At 36.3% G+C, this 22,838-nt stretch overlaps 2 protein-coding genes across 4 annotated transcripts; both read right to left on the reverse strand.

The window, feature by feature from the left end:
* Positions 1-426: 426 nt before the first annotated feature.
* Positions 427-4,732, reverse strand: LOC113304860 (tetratricopeptide repeat protein 38-like). Of its 3 annotated transcripts, none has more exons than XM_026553995.1 (14): positions 4,579-4,732; positions 4,348-4,500; positions 4,175-4,249; positions 3,935-4,036; positions 3,591-3,734; positions 3,164-3,258; positions 2,955-3,084; positions 2,646-2,750; positions 2,255-2,361; positions 2,125-2,158; positions 1,830-1,919; positions 1,652-1,736; positions 1,506-1,570; positions 427-1,133 (listed from the first exon to the last, which is right to left on the reverse strand). In XM_026553995.1, the coding sequence occupies exons 1-14, from the start codon at positions 4,672-4,674 to the stop codon at positions 1,047-1,049; spliced, it is 1,368 nt and encodes a 455-aa protein (XP_026409780.1). In that variant the 5' UTR covers positions 4,675-4,732; the 3' UTR covers positions 427-1,046. The 3 variants fall into 3 exon arrangements, 2 of the variants coding, with proteins under 2 accessions (XP_026409780.1, XP_026409779.1); XM_026553994.1 differs by having other exon boundaries at positions 4,175-4,273; XR_003338454.1 differs by having other exon boundaries at positions 1,056-1,133; positions 1,830-1,912; positions 4,175-4,273.
* Positions 4,733-20,548: 15,816 nt separating this feature from the next.
* Positions 20,549-22,435, reverse strand: LOC113302525 (CDGSH iron-sulfur domain-containing protein NEET-like). Its single transcript, XM_026551442.1, has 3 exons — positions 22,075-22,435; positions 21,909-21,981; positions 20,549-20,990 (listed from the first exon to the last, which is right to left on the reverse strand). The coding sequence occupies exons 1-3, from the start codon at positions 22,290-22,292 to the stop codon at positions 20,925-20,927; spliced, it is 357 nt and encodes a 118-aa protein (XP_026407227.1). The 5' UTR covers positions 22,293-22,435; the 3' UTR covers positions 20,549-20,924.
* Positions 22,436-22,838: the final 403 nt, after the last annotated feature.

The raw sequence follows: 22,838 nt of genomic DNA on the forward strand, positions 1-22,838 counted from the left end.
CCATGCCGGTAGCTGTACCGGCATGCTCGATAATTTTGAAGCCGAAAACTCTGCGTAGTGGCAAACATTTATGAAAATTTCCAACAAATGCCGGCATGGTTTTTTGGTTGAATACTATGCCGACACCGAGCTTTTTCAGCTGCAAAAATGGTGGATTCAAAGAAGAAAAAAAAATTAAATTTTCAACCACTTAGCAACAATTCTCTCTTCACAATCATCCTCCATTTTCACAAAAAAAAAATTCCCTCTAAAATATGTTTTTTTCCTCCTTCTACTCTCACCTCACTCACCCAAACACAAATAAAATACACACTAATCTATCCCTCAAATACTTAAGATTTTTACTAATTTTAATTAACCATTAAACCTAATTAGTGAGGGGTAGATTAGGAATTATAAAAATAATTAGATAAGGGGTGACCCTGATTTGATATTTGGATCCAGTTTTTGTCTTTTTCCTCTATCCCCCAATTAGTTTTGATATCCCCCAATTGCGCGTTCTTTTTCAGACCTCGAATTATTCCTGGGATTAATGACTATGAAAAAAATAATTATTCAGACCTCGGTTTCCCGACTATAAATAAAAATCAGAGTTAAACCTGCGGAATAAATTTTAATAATGAATCATTTGTCTAGAATAATAAAATTGCGGAATCTTAAATAGACTTAGGAAAAAACCCTAACTCGTGCAACAAGAAAGGATGAAAACAACCCAACCTGACTCAAACAATAATTTGTTATTTTTGCAAATTTTAGGTTATCTAAAATAATTAAAGTTCTCTCGAAATAAAACTCTACGTCGACCCAAACAGATTCCTAGCGAAAAAGTTATTAAGAAAACAAACTTTCCTAAAACGACGAAAACGACTTTCTAAAACCCTAAATGATGGAATTTCGTTAAATGCTAATACCATGCATCAATATAGCATGTCTTTATTGTTCGCCCGTTTTTAATCAAAATACACCCGTCTTGAGCTAAATTTCGATACTCGTGTTTTTAGCTTCCATAGGCTATAACTTGCTCATCCACGTCATCATACCGGCTGTCAAAAATATGCAGACTCCAACTTTTTGCCCTCATATGTTGATATATAGCTCTCATATTTATTTCCTTCGTGATCATAAGCTCTCCCCTGGGAAACAACGGCATATAAATCTTAGTGTTGAACTTTCAGTATGTAAATGTGTGTCGTTCTCCTAGAAGAATAAAGCATGAAGCTGAGATATGCATTCTACATGGACAACAGCTTAAGATGTTATTCTTTAGAAGTAAGTAATCCAAAGAGTTTTGAAACAGGCAAGGCATGTCGAAATGAATGTTTTAGAGGTACTCGTATATATATTGACTCTAAATCCTATTATATGCTTCTTAATTAGTCTTAGATTTCCTTGATAAAGGTTATGACGGAACGGTCAAGGATAACTTCATATGTATAGAGGTCCCAAAGCTTAGTTTAGGGGGGAGCAACACACATAGTCGATTTAAAAGCTGAGTTATTCCTTACCAGCAAATGCCACAAGAAAGGAACTCCTTTGGTCTTTTGAATCTGCTTCTTGATTTCGTGGATCGCTGTAATTCAAACCATAAAATATTCTAATATGCATGAGAAAGAAACAAAATCTTGCACGCTAAAGAAAATGGATCTCATACCTATCTGGTATCGTCCAGTTTCCAACAAAACATTGTACCAAACTTCCTTAAAAACATCAAGCTGTTCATCCGATGCCCCAATAATCTGATGTGATTAAAGAGTTGTATATATAGACGTTAAAAAAAAATTCACTTACAATGTAAGGAAAAGTATAAAAAAATAAAAAGATGATGATACCTTGTAGTCATGGGTATCAAAATCTGGACCCAACAATTGAAAGGCCTTCTCGTAATTTTTTTGCCCATATTCAAACAAGCCTTCTGCAAGCTGAATATATTATAACAAATATAAGACGAGTAGCCAAGCTACCCTCCTAGAAAGACACTCATATTGCGATGTTTTTGCTTTTTGCGGTTTTCATTTTCATTTTCAAATATACTCTCAGATTACTTCCATCATTATATTGTTTATAACAAAACTATTGAGCTCTTCGGAAATATAGAAACTAAGAGGCTAAGAACACGAGACCAACCTGGATTCCTTTCTGCAAGGATGGATTCGTCTTCCTTGTGACCCAAGAAAACATAGAGAAAGATGTTAGTCCAAGTTACGAGCAACTGAGGACCCAATTTTATTAATTGAAGAGATATAAGTTCTCTTACCTGGATTTCATTTCTTTGAGTAGAGTTTCAGCTTCAGTAATTTTGCTGGTCCTAGATAAGGCCCATAATATTAATATATCCAGATGCCACTGAATGTGCCAGACAGACTGCAAGTATGCAGACCGTTAACCAAATATTGGGATCGAGTTATGTGTTTACATTTCAGTGATTCTCTAGAATTCCTTAATCGTTTGAACTTTGTTCAAGAAATATTCAACCATATTTCATGAATCGAAGTTCTTTTTTTTTTTTGCACAACAAATGTACTGTAAACATTACCCTTATGTATAATAACAGTAACAACATATATAATCAGAATGTATTTTCAATCATTAATTTAACGCAGTGGCCATGGATATTGAAACTAAAACCTGAATAAAAATCAACTCACTTGGTCAGTAAGACAATCCACCAAGATCTTCAGGCGGTGCCCCATTGAAATAACATGACCGCGTACATATACACGCATCAACAAACCTATAGCATTCAGATAGACCTGCTCCCACAAAATAGGTGTGACTTTCTGAGTGCAGCATACTTGTTCGATTTAGTACTGATACTTATTGGGTATTAAATGTACATTCTTGTATATATTGCAATATATTCACTTACCTAGATATAAAGATATTTACTTTCTTGTATATATTGCAAAATATACAAGAATATACATTTAATACCCAATAATACTTGTAAAATTTACCTCTGTGCGTGAAGCGTCACTTTTTTCTAGCTCTTTCCAGATACGGTGGTCATAAACTTCCAGGACTTTGGAGATTGGAGAATGACCATCTAAATAACCAACGGCAACATGCCACCAATTGTGCGTCAACCTGAACATAAGATTAAGCTATCTATGATGAATACAGTATCAATGAAAAATTCGTGCTAGGAAGGTTGTGTTGATCTTACATAAATGATGTACAAGATTCCCACGAAGATGAATTCTCCTCCATGAATTTTGTTGCCTCCTTGAAGCGGCATTCATATTGAAGAACATGGCAAAACTGCAGGACAATGCGCACGGGTCATTTCACAGGCGAAACAAAGATGACTTGTAGTCTTACACAAGCAAGAGATTGGGTGTGCGAATATGCTTTTAGCTCTTGTAATCGAGTAAAAGCTTCTAGTTCATGTCATATACTTTAGAAAGATTAACAAGGATAGTATACAAGTGGAAGTTCAACTATTATTTTTTAAGCAAAACTCACAGGGGGGCAAACATTGATCAATGAGTAAAAGGGAAACAGAAAATAGACCTGCCCTCCATGTGGAAATTCAAAACTTAGATATGCAACTTTTGAAGTGCACAGGACATTTTCACAGAGCTTTGACTTACACCATGTTGTGACCAGATGTCATCCTTATTGATTTCCAATCCCTTCTTTGCAGCTTTCTCAGCATCTTCCATTCTTCCAAGTTCTAATAAAGGAAAACAATAAATTCCGTGTATGTAGCCCTGTTTTTCATTTTGTGGGAGAACCTGTCACAAATCAATACCAAACTAGTTAAATACTGTAATCATAGCAAAGAAATCCTTTAGATGGTACTAAGTGGAAAACACATACATAGAAATTCCCGCCGCTGATTGATCGAAAAAATAAAATTGCCACAGCAAATAATTTGCAATATTCGAATAAAGTTTCCACTTGTTCATTCAGAGACATGAAGAGGAGCCATTACCTTCTCAACAAGAGTCAAACACTTATCAGGTCGACCCATGAAAAAGCACAGAATGTGTCCCCTTTTCAAGGATGCCAAGTCTTTAGGGAACTGTTCCAATAACTGCAAAAGCAAATACCAATAACTTGAAAAGGTGAGATGCGTGTTTATAACATGATCAAAGGGGTCGGGTACACCCAAAATTGAAATAAGCCAAAAATATAAATTCACTAAAGAAGTACATATAAAGAGTGCATTTACCTCTGAGTGCCGATCATATGTCAGTTGGTCATCCTTGTTTTTCACAACCAAGCTAGAAACAGCAGCAAATACAGCCTTTTCATACGATGTAGCATTTTCCTGAACAACAAGGTTAATTGCAAACTCCAGATCATACCAAAAAATTAAAGACTTGAATAGAGGAAAAATCTTACTAGTTGAGATTTGGCAGATGAGAGGTGGACTTGACTTTTTGAAAGGTCAAGTGGATAGGCTAAATAACCAGCTAAAGTATTAGCAAGAACACAGCTTTCATCATGAGTTACTGCTTCAAATATTACTGATGCTTTTCTCCCATGACTGAGAAACTGTTAATCGAGTGAAAGAAATTCAATCTCCAAAAAGAAGCTCGTGAAAAGATGCATAAGGTGTAAGAAGAAACCAACCTCTGTATAGTAAGAATTAATAGCATCAATGCAAGAATCAGAGGAAGTTCTAACAGGGTAACCCCATTTATCTAACTTTACTGTATTTCCTTCCATTTTGTGTTAAAGGTTCTTGTTGATGACTAGTTGGTGTTATTTCTACTTGTGTTTAAGGTTCTTGTAGATGAGATGTGAATCCCCCGCTCTCATTTATACTGTATCTATTATATCATTGACAGAAACGACCAACACAAGATACACATGTTAGGATCTCACAAGATCTGCAAAAAAAAAAAATGTCTAAGCATATCATGTGGATGCATGGCATGTGAAATCATTTAATGCCGAAGATGGCATATATGGGGAACATCAAGAGAAAAATCTTCACAGTAACATGGATGACCAAGATTATTTTGCTCAACAAATATTTCTCAAAAAGAAATTCCCGGCAATGTGTCATTCTAATTGTCAATCCATAGGTATGGATCGGCTCTCCTGCTCCGAGTGGCCCCTAAATTTATTCTCATATGCCTTGATAGGGTTCCACCTCAAGCTCTATCCATAACAAAGCTCACACCAAATCGAATAGGGCTTTTATTTGAAAAACAAAACTGAATCATGGGTTAGAAGATAACCATGTTGGACGTATTATCGAGGAATAAATAGTTTGCCTACAAATCACACTCTTAATCTCTAGTGAATAGTCTCTTGTAACGGCGCGAAAAATAAGAAGACAAGAGATGAACGAACCATCTAGGGGTAGCCTACAATAGTAAGTTGCATCAATAACCTAACCATGGTGTCTGTCAAATAAGAGTCTGGGACTTGAGAATTTTTCTTTATTTTAGATTTTCATGGCTGTAAGCCAATTGTTAGATGACGTGTCATATTAACACTATACACTATTAACAATATCATCGATGATGTTTTGGCAAAAGTGATCAAAATTTTGACAGTTATGTAAAGATCAATGTCTAATAGAGGTGATCATGACGAGGATGGGCTGCCCAAATTACTCCATTATCAAAAATGTTAATTTTAATGAAAACAAAAATTCAAATGACAAAATCTTATTTCATATGCCATATTTTAAATATCTATTTCATCTATGAAATAAGATATACATTTTATCATTGTTTTAGTACGTACTTGAACAGAATGAGGATTAATTCAATGAAATTTGATTATCATTTTGAACGAGGATTAATTCAATGAAATTATGTTTCTTTAATTAAATCAAAATATTTCCTTGGGAAGAAAAAATAAAAAATAGGATCTCACAATATTTGCAGAAAGTCTAAGCATGTGGTGCGGATGGGATGTGAAATCATTTAATGCCAAAGATTGCATACATGGTTATGGGGAATACCAAATGGGTTATGCAAATGTTAACAAAGCCTGTTTTATTATCAACCCCCACCTTATTTTAGATTATCATCGACAGAGACGACCAACTCATGATAGGATCTCACAAGGATCTCACAAGATTTGCAAAACCCTAAGCATATCGTGTAGATGGGATGCGAAGTCATTTAATGCGGAAGATGGCATATATAGGAATCATCAAAAATGCACATGCTCGTAACTTAACGGTGAGAAACACTACCATTAACGCTTCATAATTCTATCTTCTTCTTTTTTTTTTCTTTTTTTTTTTTTTTTTTGGTGGTGTAGAACAGTTGAAGAGCAGCAAGTGGCGCCACCGGCGACAGTGGCTTTTTTTCGTTAGTTAGGTTAGTGTTGTATCCCTTGTCGGAGAAAATAAGTTTTTAACAACATAACTTTTAGTCTTAGTGTAGTATGATCTAATGATCTAAGGGCGTCCATAATGGACGAGTAAAAAGTGGATTAAAAGTTAAAATTCCAATCACAAATGGGTCGGAGTAAAACTAAATTTGGTTAGATTTTTCTAGGACATTAAAAACTATGGCTGACTATAATTTGCTTCATCATCGTTGTGTTCAAAAACTCCCAAAACCATATGTTTTTAATTTTTGGTCTGGTTTTTGGTTTCAGTATAGTCGACATGTGGGGGCGAAATATTGCACAAGACAAATATGCAACTTCGCTCTGGATAAAACATCTGTAAGCACGAAGACATAACAATGTTTAGAAAACAAGGGGAAGAACGGTCATGCGGTAATAAGAAAAGAGCACGAATTATAGTTACACGATAAAGACAACGCGCTCACTAACTCCATCAGAAGAAGCGCGAAGAACCAAGCAGCAGTGCGACACACAGAGACAGCTTCCAAAAGCCGGGCGTATAATACAAACTGAAATAGAATCTGTCAGATATGATCTTGCACGTGAATTATGATTGTCTTTTATTGATAAATTTGCCTCTATAAGGACTTAGAAGAGAGAGAGAGAGAGATATGCATCTTTGTATTTCTCCATTATTGAAAGTAAATCTTAACTTGAATCCACGGTCAGAGCAATATACATTCATTATAAAGAGTTTAGAAAAATCATATAAGTGTCAAAGTGGTGAATAATATTATTAATGTTTAGTTTGATCAATATGACTTAAGCTTTATGTTATTATCATTACAAAGGGTGTAGTTGTGGGACATTTCTCAAAGTTTGGCGCTAGAATCAAGGAGGATTCATCCTTACCTGATGATTGCCTTGGAATCATCGTTTCTCAAAGTTTCTTTACTATCTTCATACCTTTCATTCTCTCTGCCCACCATGAAATTTTAAAAATATCACCTTCTCTTTACCTTATTTGGAAAGTCTTCTTCAAGAACTCGTTATCTCTTGAAATTTCAAGGGTACTCTGATAAAAAAAACCTCAAAATGTCTTCTTTGTTACTAAACTCAACCGGATCTGTTCGCAAAACTTCCTACCAACGAAATGGTAAAAACTGTATCACAAAGTGAATATTCAACAGCAATGCAAAGAAAAGGCGCTGACAGGAGAAGACGAAAAGAGATAGCAGAAGAAGTGTCTGATGCAGAAGATACAAGATACTGGACAAAGTGGAGCAGGGTGAGCAATAAGGAAAAGTTAGCACGAGCTATTAGTACAAATGACGAAAAGGAAGGAAAACAAACCCACCATAAGAACCAGGATGAAGAAACAACTATCACCAAGCGAGAATACGAGAATATTTTAGACTTTTTTTTTGTGAGACAGAGTTGTTTAACAGACTTCGACTTTGGGTCGTAGCAACTCTTAGTTGTGGGTGAGATCAACTAAGGGAATCAAGTGTGTAGAGTCCTGCTGGGATTCATAGGGGTAAGGAACGCGACTGTACCTTAATCAGTGTGAGATTGGTTAGGGCTCAACTACATTCCAGTCTGAAGTTAGATTATAGTAGGCTAGAGTCTATAGTGGCTTAATATAGTATGGTCTTCAAATCTGGACTAGGTCCCGGGTATTTCTGCATTTGCGGTTTCCTCGTTAACAAAACTTCTAGTGTCTGTGTTATTTCTTTTTCGCATTATATTTTCTATATAATTGAAATATCACAGGTTGTGCGTAGTTCAGTCAATTGGTAAATCCAACCTTTGGTTGTTGATTAAAATTTATTGACGCATGGATATTGTCCTTTGGTACCATCCAAGTTATTTCTCATATTGATCTGGCTCACAGATTCCTATCTGTTCAATTGCAGATTGATTTGAGAAATTGAGATATAACTCTTGGATATATTTTCCTTGATTAAGTCTGACTGTCTAGTTGATTCTCTTGGAATTATATTGGAATTAGTCCACACAGATTGCCTACATGAAATATTGGGTGTGTTTGTTAGACCCCCGCTTTTTCAATTGGTATCAGAGCAGGCAACACAATAAACCTAATAAGTTTGTATTTGTTTAATCCTAAAGACTATTCCTATGGGAAATCACTTTTGGAAACTTGTTCTGTGCATCTGTAACGCATACCATAATTCCTCAAAAATTGTTCAGAGTTTGTTCTTCTCGAGATTTCTAGTCTCTCAAGATAATATCCCATCATCTAAGACGTTAGAAATTCTAGATAATAGAAAATAATCTAAAAGAAAAATTAATGATTCCTTCAAAAAGGTTTGTTGCAGGAAACGTGTGAATAAAATCTCAAGGATATGGAACCTCACTAGACTTCTTATTAATATTTTTGAGGAATACTATCGTGATGGATCAATTGAAAAATATCTATTTATGGCTTTTGAAAATGTTTTTAAATATCTGGAACGACTTGTCTTAATTAAGGAAAATGCTTGTACTGGAAAAAAATTCTGATTCTGTAATTCGTGGCATACCTTCGAATTTTGGCAACAACTCAGGCAAAATCGATAAAAAGATTTTTACTGGTGGTGTTGCGAGTTCCAGTTATTCGAAAAATCCTTCCTTTAATCATAAGAAAAATGAGCCAAAATTTTCAAATAACCCTGAGTATCATCATTACTATGATTATACTTCTGGTACATTTCACAAATATCAACCGAACAAGGTGCAGGAGGTTTCCTCTGCTCATCTTGCCTCTTGGTAACAAAATTGGCTCCACTCTATTTGTATATAATTTGAAGTGGGGCAAGTAACGGTCTGATTTGTTTTGTATTAAGGGTTAGTTTTTGGAATTGATTTTTTTTCTATTTCTTTTTGAGGAAAAACTCTCTCAATGGATTCCACCCGCCCACCTGAGGTTAGTTGATATTTTGCAGTTATGCACCTTATTCGTCATCACACTGGTTCATCTACGTGTGCAAACCTCTTGGTTCTGGTTTAAAATTGGAATCCTATTTCCCTTTATGGGTTACCCAACCAGTATGGGTCCAGGCCCACTACCGGGTTATTTTAAGGGTTCCCGTACGCATACCCTTCATCTCCTTGTCCGAGTTCGTGAGCAAAGGCGTTTCTAGGATTCACGAGTTTACTCCATTAAATTCCTTTTGGAGGTCAATAAGGGACAAAGGCTTATCATCATCCTCAAGGAGCATATCAAGTAAGATTTTCTTTTTCCTTTTAGTTTCATTTTTAGGGTTCATGGGGAAAATCAATAATGATGATAAGGTTTCTAAAAAGATGTCAAAAAATCATGATTCTTCCTATCTTAAGGAGTGTGAACATACCAAGTAACCAAGATTCTATTAGAATTAGATTCATCAATGATTCTAGTAATAAGATCTTTGAAAGGATTTCTTCTAGTGATTTCATTCTAGAGAAGAAATTGGAATGTGGTCATAAGGAAAACTTGATTTGCTTTGAGAAATTTAATCTTGGTAACATCTTAATGGTCTTGGTGAAGGTTTTGACACTCTCACAAGAGTCTTTTATGCTAACATCCATGATGTTAATCTTGATGACTTAGAATTCAAGACTATGATAAATAGGAAAAGGATTCTTGTTGATAGAGAGTTGATTTCAAGGATTACTAAAATTCCTTTGGGTAATTTTCGCCTTCTTAGACCAGAGGAGAAAAACCATCATATGAAATCATCTCTAATGGTCTTTGTGTCAAGAATGTTGATTGGTTTGAAGGGAAACTTCCTACAAATGATCTTATTCTTGCTTTGATGATTTTCGTAAAACTTGGCATTCCTAATCTTTGTCCCTCCACAATTGAGAACTCTCGGTGGAGTCATGATTTTGCAAAGTTAGTATATTTTCTTGAATTGGGTGCTCAAGGTCTTGATATTTGTGGATTTATCATTCGTTAAATGATCTCGATGACATCATCCAACAAGATGTTAGGCTTTCCATGCTTAATTGAGTGAATATGTCGTGCACATTCCATTGCTCCCATTAATAATTCTATTGGAACTCCCAAAATTGTTCGTTCGATTACTTTCAAACGTATGAAGAAGAATAATTTCAAGAGACAAAGATGTGATTCCCTTGACGGTTCTTGTGATCCTATCACCTTGAGTCTTCTTCATAAAATTCTCAAGGGTGTGCCTAAGATCAATTCCAAGGTAAAATATGTGCAAGAACAATTACATGTGATTGCTACAAAGTTTCCCGAAATCAAGGAAGAAATGGAAAAAGTTCAAGCCTCTTGGATGGATTCCAATGATGAAAATGATGATTAGTTTCTCTATCTCTTATCATTTATATTTTTTCAAGGAAACTTCTTATGAGAATTTATTCTTGTGTTTTAAGAAGGATAACTAGGGTTTGGAATAGCGTATATTGTGATTACACATAACCATTGCCAACGATTTTATCTTGCAATGTTTTAGATTTATTTATTCAAATTCTAAGTTTTTTTTGGAAGATGATTTTTGCAATATTAATCTTTATTGGTTTCATATATTGCAAAAAAATGTTATGGGATATGTGTGTTTACGTCCGTGAACTATGATTGTCCCACATATGTCAAAAGTTAAATCTATTGTGTCATTATGCAAATTTTGATGGAAAATAGAATGAACTTTTGAATTATATGTCAAAGATTAAGTCTATGGTATTCCGCGGGGAGATGGGAAAATAGAATGAATCTTTGAATATCCCACAGTATTGATCTTTTCCTGATCCACTTTTATGTGAAAGTATTGTATGGCTCCGTAAGTTTTCTTATGTTGAGCACTTACGATTAAATTAATCATTAAGCTTCATTTGTGGTTAATTTAATTGAGTTTTCTGGATACAAATTCATGTTTCATGTGATTTGTTAATGTCCAAATAAATCCTTCTTTTCTTGTAAAAGTAAAGCCGCTCTTGTTGTTCTTTCCGGAATGTCATTTTTATGGGGGAGAGTTCTTAATTGAACTTGTGCTTAATTGCAAAATCTTTATGGGGAGTGCGGTTGTGGAATATTATAGGATTTATCTTGTATCTTTATAAACTCCTTGATGAATACACTAAGTTTCGACTATCTGAAATCACCGAAACAAAGTTGATATGTTCTCTTTTTAGTCATGAAGTATCTCTTTGAGAATTTCATTATGATCTCGCTAATTTTCGTACCTTTGCCAATTTATAATGACAAAAATGGGGAGAATTATTTTGTAGTTCACACTATATATACATATGGTTTACGGATCATTTTGTAAGGGGGGTGGTTTTCATTGTGAGATGAAGTATTGACTAAGGGGGAGTGATACATATCACCGTAGTATTATTGTCAAAGTTGTGATATAATTGAACTTTGATGTTGTGTAATAATACTATGACACTGTATAACTATAATTGAGAACGATTATTTTCTTATTGTTATGGCTACGGATCTTCAACAATTATGATGTCGAGTAGAACACGTTCAGAATCACTGGAGTACTTGGAGTGATGAAGAATTCAAGGAATGTTGAAGAAAAAAGGAAATCAAGCATTTGGATGAGAAGCTAAAATATTGTTAAAGCACTGCTCGGTCGAACTTGCAAACGTTGTTATCTCAAGCTTGTTTGTCAAGCTTAGTTTTCAAAACTACAAGTCTTGATATCTAGTCTACTTATAGCTATGTCCCATATTAGGATAGAATGTGTAGTTGAACTTTAAACTTCATGGCGTTCATCGATTAAAGACGAATAAATACTAAGGGGAGCTTGTGGAACTTCATCAACAAAAGGTATGTGGAGACTTGAACTCATCTGTCACTCATAAGTCTTCTATTTTATCTCCTATTGAGACAAAAGTCGTATAGATATATAGACTTTACATTATATACATTTGATATTTCGAGTTGAATTTAACTCGCTTATATCTTTCTCGAAATATGTGTTGGTAAGCTTTTTGCTTTAACCATGTTCATCATTATTCTCGACGAAAGTCAAAATATGATCATGTGAAAATAACCTGGTAACATCTTACATGATTTGTGTGAGACAGTCATTTAATGTAGGCTCGGAATGTTTCGTATTGATGATTCGATCACTTGAAAATTTCTTATAAGCTAATAGTTTGTGTGAGACATCTATTGTCGTCTTCTAAGAATGTCTCAATGATTGAAACGGGAGTTAAGAGCTAAACCCATATCTGGATACATTACGGTTTGTGTACTTTGTGTACCAACTATTTTGACGGAATTCAAGACCAGAAATTTGCATTCACGTTCGCAAACTTATTCAACTGTTTAAATTAGGGTACTTAAGTTTGCATACCCGTTCGCAAGCAGTTTCAACTGATCGGTCCGGAGCTAAAGTTTGTGTACCCGTTTGCAAACTGTTGGCTTGTGACCAATATCCAGAACTGATTTGATTATCTTTATCTTTCCTTTCGCCATAAGTTTACCCAACATTCCATGAGACCACTTCTCAGCAGCTTCATTGATAGTTTGAGAGGTTCCTACCGTTCTTCTATGATTTGCAAGAATGTCAAGTGCAACATTCCTTAGCTGTATTGAAGGTTGATTGATTCGGTTTTCTGAATTTGAAGCCATAGTGCAAATTGACATCAAAGATTGCTTTCCTTGTGTTTGCAAACAACTTAAACCAGAAATATAAAGGTCTGAATTGTCAGGGTTTAGCTGAATAGTATAAAATAAAATATGCATCTTTAACTGTTTTTCCTTAAAACTAGAGTACGTATACCAGGGATATTTGGAGATATTTTTGGTCAGAGGTTGAAAAGGAAAGATAATTTTTTGAGAAGTACCAAACAAGTTTGAAAAATGCATGTAACTGAAGACTAGGCTACTATCACGGTTAGTAAACTACATCAATTTAGGAGGCAAGAAATTTTGAATTTTGAATCCATGATCGGATCTAAGTTTAGGGTTTTGATGATCATGAAGATTAAGTTGAATCTTTGTGTACTGGCAATATAATCTTTCCAGCTGAGGTTGATTCATAATAGAAGAAAATTCTACAGTTGATCGACTAGTATGGACCATGATACAAATAAAGAATTATCGTTAATACCACTGTTTTATGTTCAGAAGACTGCAACATTCTGAATACCACCACTGGGCATCCCACAATTACTGTGTCAGGAAACCTGCAACAATATTAATAATCCATGAAAAAAATTAAATTAGTTAGTATATGACGAATAAGATTCTGAGAAAAGAAAACACGAAAAGTACGGATAATCTTTGCGAATATAAAAGATTAGAAAAGGTTAAGAAACATCAAAATTGTTCCACAACTATCTTGTAGCACTAAATTTTGAAAAAGAAAAATAAAGATTAAAATCACTAAACCAGATAAAGATTAGAGCATGAAAATGGAGGAATTTTTATTTATTTGAAAAACGATTTTATGAACTGAGTTAACTCACAATCTCTCGGTTCGTATAGTCAAGGTAAAATTGTTATATGATTAATCCATCATCATTCCGGTACTGATCATCTCCAAAATTTCTCCAAGGTTTTGGATTGAAGTGATATAAATTAGATCTGCATAGGGTACCAAATTGCTAATCGTATTTGGCTGTCCAAAGTTTGTGCATTCGATTATGCACGGTCTTGATCATGTAAATACTATATAAACAGTGTGAAAGGGAATATAAACAGTGTGATATGTTAGGCTAGCAAAGGATATGACTTGAGAGAGTTAGTTAAGTCCTCAACGGTGAGGCCATTGTAGTTCGGGTATGGACAAGTTTTGTTTATCTTCCTTTGATGCAATAAAATGGTATTGTTGTATTGTGTCTTTGTGTTTATTATGTTGCTGATCTTGTGAATGTACTAGTTAGTTTGATGCATGGAAAATCTTTAATGCAGAATGGGATGCAATTAGAGATAAAGAGAAAAGAAGATAGATTGTCGCTGGTGGCTCTCTAAAAGAGTCACAAACTGATACCTGCAAGTGCACAGGGTCTGTTGTAGTGAGTGTGCAAGGCAGGGTCGAACCACAGAGACTAGGGTGTATAGTTGAAGTGATGAAGCAAGTGACAATTAACAAGAAAAATCAGTGGCAGTGAATAAGAAACAGTGAAACAAAGACAAACAAACCAAGGCTGTGAGCCAAGGGCAGTGACAGAACTGAAAAACAGTAGCATGTAAAGCAAGTAAACAGGAACATGGTAGGGCTTTTGAATCCACATCTTGATCCTAAACTAAGGCAGATCCTAATCAAATCATGTTCTTGTTTCATCTCAGGGAAGATTATGGATGATTTAACTAATCTTACTAACTTACCCCTAGCATCAACTGTCTTCTCACAGTACAGCTGATCATAGGCTTGTTTGCTCAACCAGTTATCTAGCAATCCGCATTAGTGGAAGGTTAATCCCCTAAGTTCTCTAGTTCACCCCTAGCATTGAGTGTCTTCTTACAGCACACTCAATCACAGGTGCATTTGATCACTAAGTTTACTAACTTCCCTACTTCAATTAAGCACAGTCCTTCAAATGGACTGAATCCTTAGCTACTCTCACTCTTACACCCCTAGAATCAGCTGTCTTCTTACAGCACAGCTGATCACAGGTGCATTCACTCAACTAGCCAATTATCAATCCTACTTAGTTTCAGCACTACAAGAACAGTGACATGAACAAGGACTATCCTAGTTTACAATTCAAGAGTATCATCTAACCCCTAGCAAATGGAGTTATAACATAATGAAATTAAATGACAATGAAATTGAAATTGTTTAAAACATTGAACTAAACTTGAACTGAAATTAAATTCTAAAATGAACTGAAATTTACGAAACAATTTAAACTAAGAACTAACCCTTGAGGCACTGGCTATTCCAGTCCTCTTGGGTGAAGCACTGGCTAGCCCAGGCATACCCACAACATCACACCCACATTCTATTTATACCCAGAATCCCAATTAGGGTTCATACAATGTTTTTCCCCAAATCCCCAAATCAGCAGAAATTAGGGTTACTGATTTACCTAATTTGATGGGATGATTCGTTCCCATGTCTTCGACCCATCCTTCCTCTGCTCTTCCTTCTTCATCTCCTGTTCCAACTGCTCCTCTAGCTCGAGCTATTTTATCAATTTCTCTTCTTTCCTGTCTCTGAAACCCTAGGAGAGAAATTGGTATGATAGCTGGCTAGAAAGAAGGGGGAAATAGGTAGGCATTAGTAGGTGATAGCCATGATGGCTTTTGGTGGTGGTTGGCGACGAAGAGATGGTGGTTGTGGTGGTGGTTGAGAAGAGGCAGTGGAGTTGCAGACGTAGAAGAAGATGGGTTCGATGGAGAATATGAGAAGGGGTTGTTTGGTGCGGGGTATAGGTGTTTGGTACTCGGGTGTTGAGCGAGTGTAGCAAATGCTGATGCACAGCAAGGATGAGACGTTGGATGTGAAGATGATGGATCGATCTAACGGCGAGACGGAGGCAGATCTTGAGCGACCGTTAGATTCTTGATACAACAATTCTGACGATCCAGATGAGAGTTAGGTGCTATGATATTTGACAGGAGCTTCAGAGTTTGATGCACTGTGATGAAGCGACCGTTGGATGCATCTGTGGATCCAATCTGACGGCTACGAGCTTAGGCAGGCTTTGGGCTTGGTCTTGGACTTAGGTTAGAGTTTGGGCTTAGACAATTCTGAGCCCACTTCTTCTTTAAGAACAAATTCTTCCTTCCAAGCCCATTTATAGCCTTTGAGTCTTGTGCACAACATTCTTCGCGGTCTTCTTGCGGGATTCCTATCGACTTTCCACCACTTTTCTGCTCTTTTCGCTCCGCAATTCCATCCAAGCTTTATTTAGAACCTAAAAATGCAAAATTAATTAAGAAAAGTATTTATTCTTGAAAACAATGAAAATACAGAATATGGGTTAAAATGGAGAATTAGAGCACAAAAGATGAGTTAATTGCCAAGAAAAAGATATAGAAATATGCACTTTTTAGCACTCATCAAATACCCCCAAACCTGAATTTTACTTGTCCTCAAGTAAAACAAAACTAAGGAAATCCTACCTATACCACTGTCGCTGGTCTCTCGAATGCATTTAGCGTATGCACTAAGCCTTTTAAACCACTAAGTGTCCCTAGTGGACGAGTGAAGTCTCGTGATGGTTTGCTTAGAACGTACCTAGAAAGTTCTAGGACAAAATATAAGCTCGTATTCCATCAAATGTGACATGTGGAAGACAGTTTAAGCTCACAGTAAAATGGAGATGTCAATCTAGCTAGCAAAGGCACAATCCTAGCACTGATAAGAAATAAAGACACGTGATAAGAGTGTAAAGTGTATCTACACATGTTTCTAGAATGACCTGAAGTTATGACTACTAATCACCAAGAGATAGTTTTTAGGCTAAGAACCGAATTCTAAGCCAAGCTAGCTGTCCGGCTTTACGAGAATTGTGAATGTTCACCCAATGAGTTGGTGATATTTCAGTTTACCCGCGTTATACATCGATGGTTGCACCCTCCTTGCTTATTACAAGACTATTTACAACAAAAAGATGACTCTTTACATGACTCTTATTTACATTGATTACTCTCTTTTATTTTTGGAACAAGAGAGAACTATTGTCTTTAACATGACAAAACATGGAATAAATAAATACTTGATTTTTTTTTATTTTTTTATATTTTTTTTTTAATATTTTTTTGATTTTTCTGAATCTTTTTTTTTTTTTTGAAGAAATAACTTTGATCTTTACAACATAGTGACACTTTTGATACATGAACAAAAAGAAAAACATAATTACATGACTCTTAGCAAGAGGTGGCCCTTATCGAATGCATCCGGTCAAATTCTATGGTTGCTTTTATTAACGTATCCTCGAACTTCTATCCCAGCCAACCAAAGAACAAGCTAGTCAAGTCTCATTCAGTATTCTAAAGTGATTGGCAATCTAACTTCCTATCAAACACCTTGAAGATCGAGGCTATACATGTATTGGTAGATTGTGCGTGTGCAAGTTTCTTATCACTATGTGAATTATGCTAGAATCAGGGTGCCTAAATATCTAGACTAAGAATCCTAAAAATTACATATTTGCACAAGAGTCAACATTTCAAGGTAAATGAGCTCCATTTTTATGTTTTTTTTTTCATTTTTTCAATTTTTTTATTTTCATTTTTCATTTTTTTTTATTTATTTTTTAATTTTTCAAAAAGAAAGAGTTCTATTTTCAATTATTGCATGCTATCGTGGTATCTACTCTTTACCCCCAAACCTAAACTAAACATTGTCCTCAATGTTTCAAAAGATGTAAAGAATTATAATACAACATACGAAGAGGATTATGCTGAGTAGAGAAAAAGGAAAGAGAATACCCGATTTCGGCAAAAGCAATACTAGAACTCCGTTATTCAAGGCAAGAATCCAACATATGTCAGCCGAGATCATATTGGATTAGCAAAATATGTACAAAAGAAACAATTTGTTTTTTTTTTCTTTTTATCTACTGGATTATATACAAAAAAAATTTCATACATTTGGTTTTGATGGGATTGGACTTTTTGGGAAAAATTTGGTTTTGTCGGGAGACATTTGGTTTTTGTGGGGAATGAAAAACATTTGGTTTTTAATGGGATAAGGAGACCAAGCCCACTGTTGGGTTTTGCGAAGCCCAGCTACATTTTTGAAAAACAGGCCCACTGCTGGTGAGTAAAGCTCACTGTTGGTTTTTGGAATTTTGAAATTTTGGCCCACTCGAACTTTGGTTCAGGCCCACAGTTCAGAAACAAGCCCAGGTAACAATTTGAAATTTGGGCTCTTAAATAGCCAAAGGTCGAGGCCCAACTGGGCTTTGAAAACGTTTTCTGTTTTTGGGTCAAGCCCACAGTGTAAATGTTTAGTTTTCAAATGGATGTTAAGCCCACAGTCCCAGAAATTTAGTTGGGCTTTGGCTAGCTACTAACTAAAATATGAGGCCCAACTGGGCTTTCAAAAGTTCAGTTTTCTTTAATTAAAACAACAGGCCCAAATCAATCTAAAACCACAAGCCCACAGAAATTAAACAAACAAGCCCACAAGAAATTAATTACAAACCCAACAGAAAATATAAGCCCAAATGTTGGGTTTAATATTACAAGCCCACAAGAAAAATGGAAGCCCACAGTTTGGGTTCTCTTAATGGGTTTAGGCTTACTTGCTTAAGCACAGCCCAGCTGTTCAGTTTGGTTGCAAAAGCCCAGTTGGGCTTTGGATCATCCTAAGCTTGTGTATCCCAGTTGTGTTTTGGTCTAGTTACAGCAGCAGCAGACAACAACACAAGATCAACTCAGCAACAACAATAGGCTTGGCCTGGCAGGAAACAGCAGCAGCACCAGGTCAGTTTGTGGCAAGGTCACAGCAACAACAGCAGGGCAACAACTTCAGCAACAGCAGCTCTGCTGCAGCACCACAGGTAACAGCAGCAGCACCATTTGGGCTTCACAGCAGCACAAAAGCACCAGAGGTTTGTTCTCAGCCTCACAGCAAGGTCACAATACCTGGTCACTCAACAAAAATGTCAAGGACAGCAAAGAAAGGAAGTGAACAAGAACTGTAACGCAAGATTGACTGCAAGAATGTAAAGATGACTAATATGCAAATATGATATGCAATCAGGACAGCAAGATGCAATGAGTATGCAATGCAAAGATGAATACGCAGTAATGAATGCAAGTTATGATGAGATAAATGCTTACACTAAATGATTATACTAAATGCAAGATATGAAAGGGAATAGCAGCAAAAGAAAACAAGGAAAAACAGCAACCACACAATGCCAAGTCCCCGGCAGCGGCGCCAAAAACTTGGTGGCTCTCTAAAAGAGTCACAAACTGATACCTGCAAGTGCACAGGGTCTGTTGTAGTGAGTGTGCAAGGCAGGGTCGAACTACAGAGACTAGGGTGTATAGTTGAAGTGATGAAGCAAGTGACAGTTAAAAAGAAAAATCAGTGGTAGTGAATAAGAAACAGTGAAACAAAGACAAACAAACCAAGGCTGTGAGCCAAGGGCAGTGACAGAACTGAAAAACAGTAGCATGTAAAGCAAGTAAACAGGAACATGGTAGGGCTTTTGAATCCACATCTTGATCCTAAACTAAGGCAGATCCTAATCAAATCATGTTCTTGTTTCATCTCAGGGAAGATTATGGATGATTTAACTAATCTTACTAACTTACCCATAGCATCAACTGTCTTCTCACAGTACAGCTGATCACAGGCTTGTTTGCTCAACCAGTTATCTAGCAATCCGCATTAGTGGAAGGTTAATCCCCTAAGTTATCTAGTTCACCCCTAGCATTGAGTGTCTTCTTACAGCACACTCAATCACAGGTGCATTTGATCACTAAGTTTACTAACTTCCCTACTTCAATTAAGCACAGTCCTTCAAATGGACTGAATCCTTAGCTACTCTCACTCTTACACCCCTAGAATCAGCTGTCTTCTTACAGCACAGCTGATCACAGGTGCATTCACTCAACTAGCCAATTATCAATCCTACTTAGTTTCAGCACTACAAGAACAGTGACATGAACAAGGACTATCCTAGCTTACAATTCAAGAGTATCATCTAACCCCTAGCAAATGGAGTTAGAACATAATGAAATTAAATGACAATGGAATTGAAATTGTTTAAAACATTGAACTAAACTTGAACTGAAATTAAATTCTAAAATGAACTGAAATTTACAAAACAATTTAAACTAAGAACTAACCCTTGAGGCACTGGCTATTCCAGTCCTCTTGGGTGAAGCACTGGCTAGCCCAGGCATACCCACAACATCACACCCACATTCTATTTATACCCAGAATCCCAATTAGGGTTCATACAATGTTTTTCCCCAAATCCCCAAATCAGAAGAAATTAGGGTTACTGATTTACCTAATTTGATGGGATGATTCGTTCCCATGTCTTCGACCCATCCTTCCTCTGCTCTTCCTTCTCCATCTCCTGTTCCAACTGCTCCTCTAGCTCGAGCTATTTTATCAATTTCTCTTCTTTCCTGTCTCTGAAACCCTAGGAGAGAAATTGGTATGATAGCTGGCTAGAAAGAAGGGGAAATAGGTAGGCATTAGTAGGTGATATCCATGATGGCTTTTGGTGGTGGTTGGCGACGAAGAGATGGTGGTTGTGGTGGTGGTTGAGAAGAGGCAGTGGAGTTGCAGACGTAGAAGAAGATGGGTTCGATGGAGAATATGAGAAGGGGTTGTTTGGTGCGGGGTATAGGTGTTTGGTACTCGGGTGTTGAGCGGGTGTAGCAAATGCTGATGAACAGCAAGGATGAGACGTTGGATGCGAAGATGATGGATCGATCTAACGGCGAGACGGAGGCAGATCTTGAGCGACCGTTAGATTCTTGATACAACAATTCTGACGATCCAGATGAGAGTTAGGTGCTATGATGTTTGACAGGAGCTTCAGAGTTTGATGCACTGTGATGAAGCGACCGTTGGATGCATCTGTGGATCCAATCTGACGGCTACGAGCTTAGGCAGGCTTTGGGCTTGGTCTTGGACTTAGGTTAGAGTTTGGGCTTAGACAATTCTGAGCCCACTTCTTCTTTAAGAACAAATTCTTCTTTCCAAGCCCATTTCTAGCCTTTGAGTCTTGTGCACAACATTCTTCGCGGCCTTCTTGCGGGATTCCTATCGACTTTCCACCACTTTTCTGCTCTTTTCGCTCCGCAATTCCATCCAAGCTTTATTTAGAACCTAAAAATGCAAAATTAATTAAGAAAAGTATTTATTCTTGAAAACAATGAAAATACAGAATATGGGTTAAAATGGAGAATTAGAGCATAAAAGATGAGTTAATTGCCAAGAAAAAGATATAGAAATATGCACTTTTTAGCACTCATCAGTCGCTGCTAAAATACCTAAAAATAAAGACCCGCATACTTTGGTGCAAATGTGCAAATCTAAATACTTGTGGGAAACGTTGATTCACTGAACCACATAGTATTGCCCGATCATGACCTAAGAAAATGAAATGCACGATTTAAATGTGTGACACTAAATTTGGTATGGTTTCTACTGGCGATTACTGGTAAACTAATCCACATTTGGATTTCATAGATTTTTTTCTTTCTTTCCTTTCTTTCCTTTCTTCCTTTCTTCTTGGTGGTCTGTCTTCTCTACCCCTTCTTGTATGTTTTATTTTTCTTTGATCAATAAAATTGTTTCGTTTAAAATAAGAATAATCTTAGGCCCTGTAAACCACATCCATGTACAACATCAAATATTAATAATTTTGGAACCATCAAATATTACCCATAAGACTTTCTGGTAGGCTAGCACGGCAACCTGTTCAATTAATGTAATAGTATGTTGTAGGAGTTTAGCTTGGTAGGCTTCCAACTATTTAATGTGATACTCTTTATTTAACTAAAAAAAACTGTTTTGTGGAGAATCCCTAATCAAAAATCATGTTGGATCTAAATTGAAATCGACAAGCAAAATATAAGGAAACATTTTTATAACATGGAAAAGAAAACGAGAGTGTTAACCACTAGCAATGTAAAAGTCCTTCTCTTTTACATATGGAACAAAATTCTTCTCCAAACTCATGCAACAAAAATAGAGAGAAATAGAAAATTATTCTTTGGGTTTCTTTAAGAGCAATGGGCCTACGTTATCACCAGTAGCTTTGTTATGTTTCACATGACCTCCATCACATAATGGGAATGTCCCTGACCTCCAACACCTGCACAATTTCATCAATTCTAAATAAATAACAAATCACAAAACAAAGATTAAACCCATACGATTAGCTAATTAATTATGTATATACACTGACCTGCAATAGGCAGTGAGGGGTTTTGATAATTCAGTGACCACTACAGCGTCCACTACTTTGTCTTCTGTCTTTCTTATATCAGGGTTTATCGCTTCTGCTCTGATACTAACACTATTAGCTCTCGTTGTTGTTGAAACTGATCTTGTAATTACACCCTTCATTGGTGATGGGTTGTATGATACTCTGGCCCCGAACACATTGACCATTGATGATGCCATTACTTCAATCTCTCTAGCTAAACTTGTAAATATGTTTCTTTCGGGTATAAACTGTGAACTTCAGGTTGCTGTAAAGATCTACAGGTAGATAGAAACTAGAAAGAGTGGTCTTATGATATGAAATATAAGAGTTAGCTAGGATGTTAAACGTATGGAGGGCACACGCTCTATGTATCAGCCACAGGATTGTGTGGTTTTGGTTAATTGCTTTTAGCTAAATAACAAGAGTCATATTCTGGACTCCAGAGTAGTTTTTTTTTAGCGGTTAGTACAAGTGTACAACAGCCCTAGGACGAAAATGCAGACTTAAGGCCCGACCAAATACAATTTCCATCTCTCATTTCTAAAGTTTCCACCTTTCAAGTACGCATGCATAGATAAGATCCCACGGGAAGAAGGTGCAAATTTATCTGACACTCACCTTACACCGAAATATGAAAGGTTTTGTTGCACCACCTAGTCAAGAGCTTTAACTCTAAAAGCACAAATGGTACACGATTAGGCGAGCCTTTGAAATGCATTTTGAGTTTCGGAAGCAATTGGGAT

The sequence above is a fragment of the Papaver somniferum genome, chromosome 8 (genome assembly GCF_003573695.1).
Source record: "Papaver somniferum cultivar HN1 chromosome 8, ASM357369v1, whole genome shotgun sequence".
NCBI lineage: Eukaryota > Viridiplantae > Streptophyta > Magnoliopsida > Ranunculales > Papaveraceae > Papaver > Papaver somniferum.

What these genes read in the sequence shown, in the direction of transcription:
- LOC113304860 (XM_026553994.1), bottom strand. Translation starts at nt 4,674, where the DNA reads ATGGAAGGAAATACAGTAAAGTTAGATAAATGGGGTTACCCTGTTAGA. An exon ending in TTAATTCTTACTATACAGAG is followed by an intron (nt 4,501 to 4,578) that starts GTTGGTTTCTTC and finishes CTCGATTAACAG; the next exon opens with TTTCTCAGTCATGGGAGAAA. An exon ending in CATATGATCGGCACTCAGAG is followed by an intron (nt 4,037 to 4,174) that starts GTAAATGCACTC and finishes TTGCTTTTGCAG; the next exon opens with TTATTGGAACAGTTCCCTAA.
- LOC113302525 (XM_026551442.1), bottom strand. Translation starts at nt 22,292, where the DNA reads ATGGCATCATCAATGGTCAATGTGTTCGGGGCCAGAGTATCATACAAC. An exon ending in CCCCTCACTGCCTATTGCAG is followed by an intron (nt 21,982 to 22,074) that starts GTCAGTGTATAT and finishes GAAATTGTGCAG; the next exon opens with GTGTTGGAGGTCAGGGACAT. An exon ending in ACAAAGCTACTGGTGATAAC is followed by an intron (nt 20,991 to 21,908) that starts GTAGGCCCATTG and finishes TTGCATTTTTAG; the next exon opens with GTTCTAAATAAAGCTTGGAT.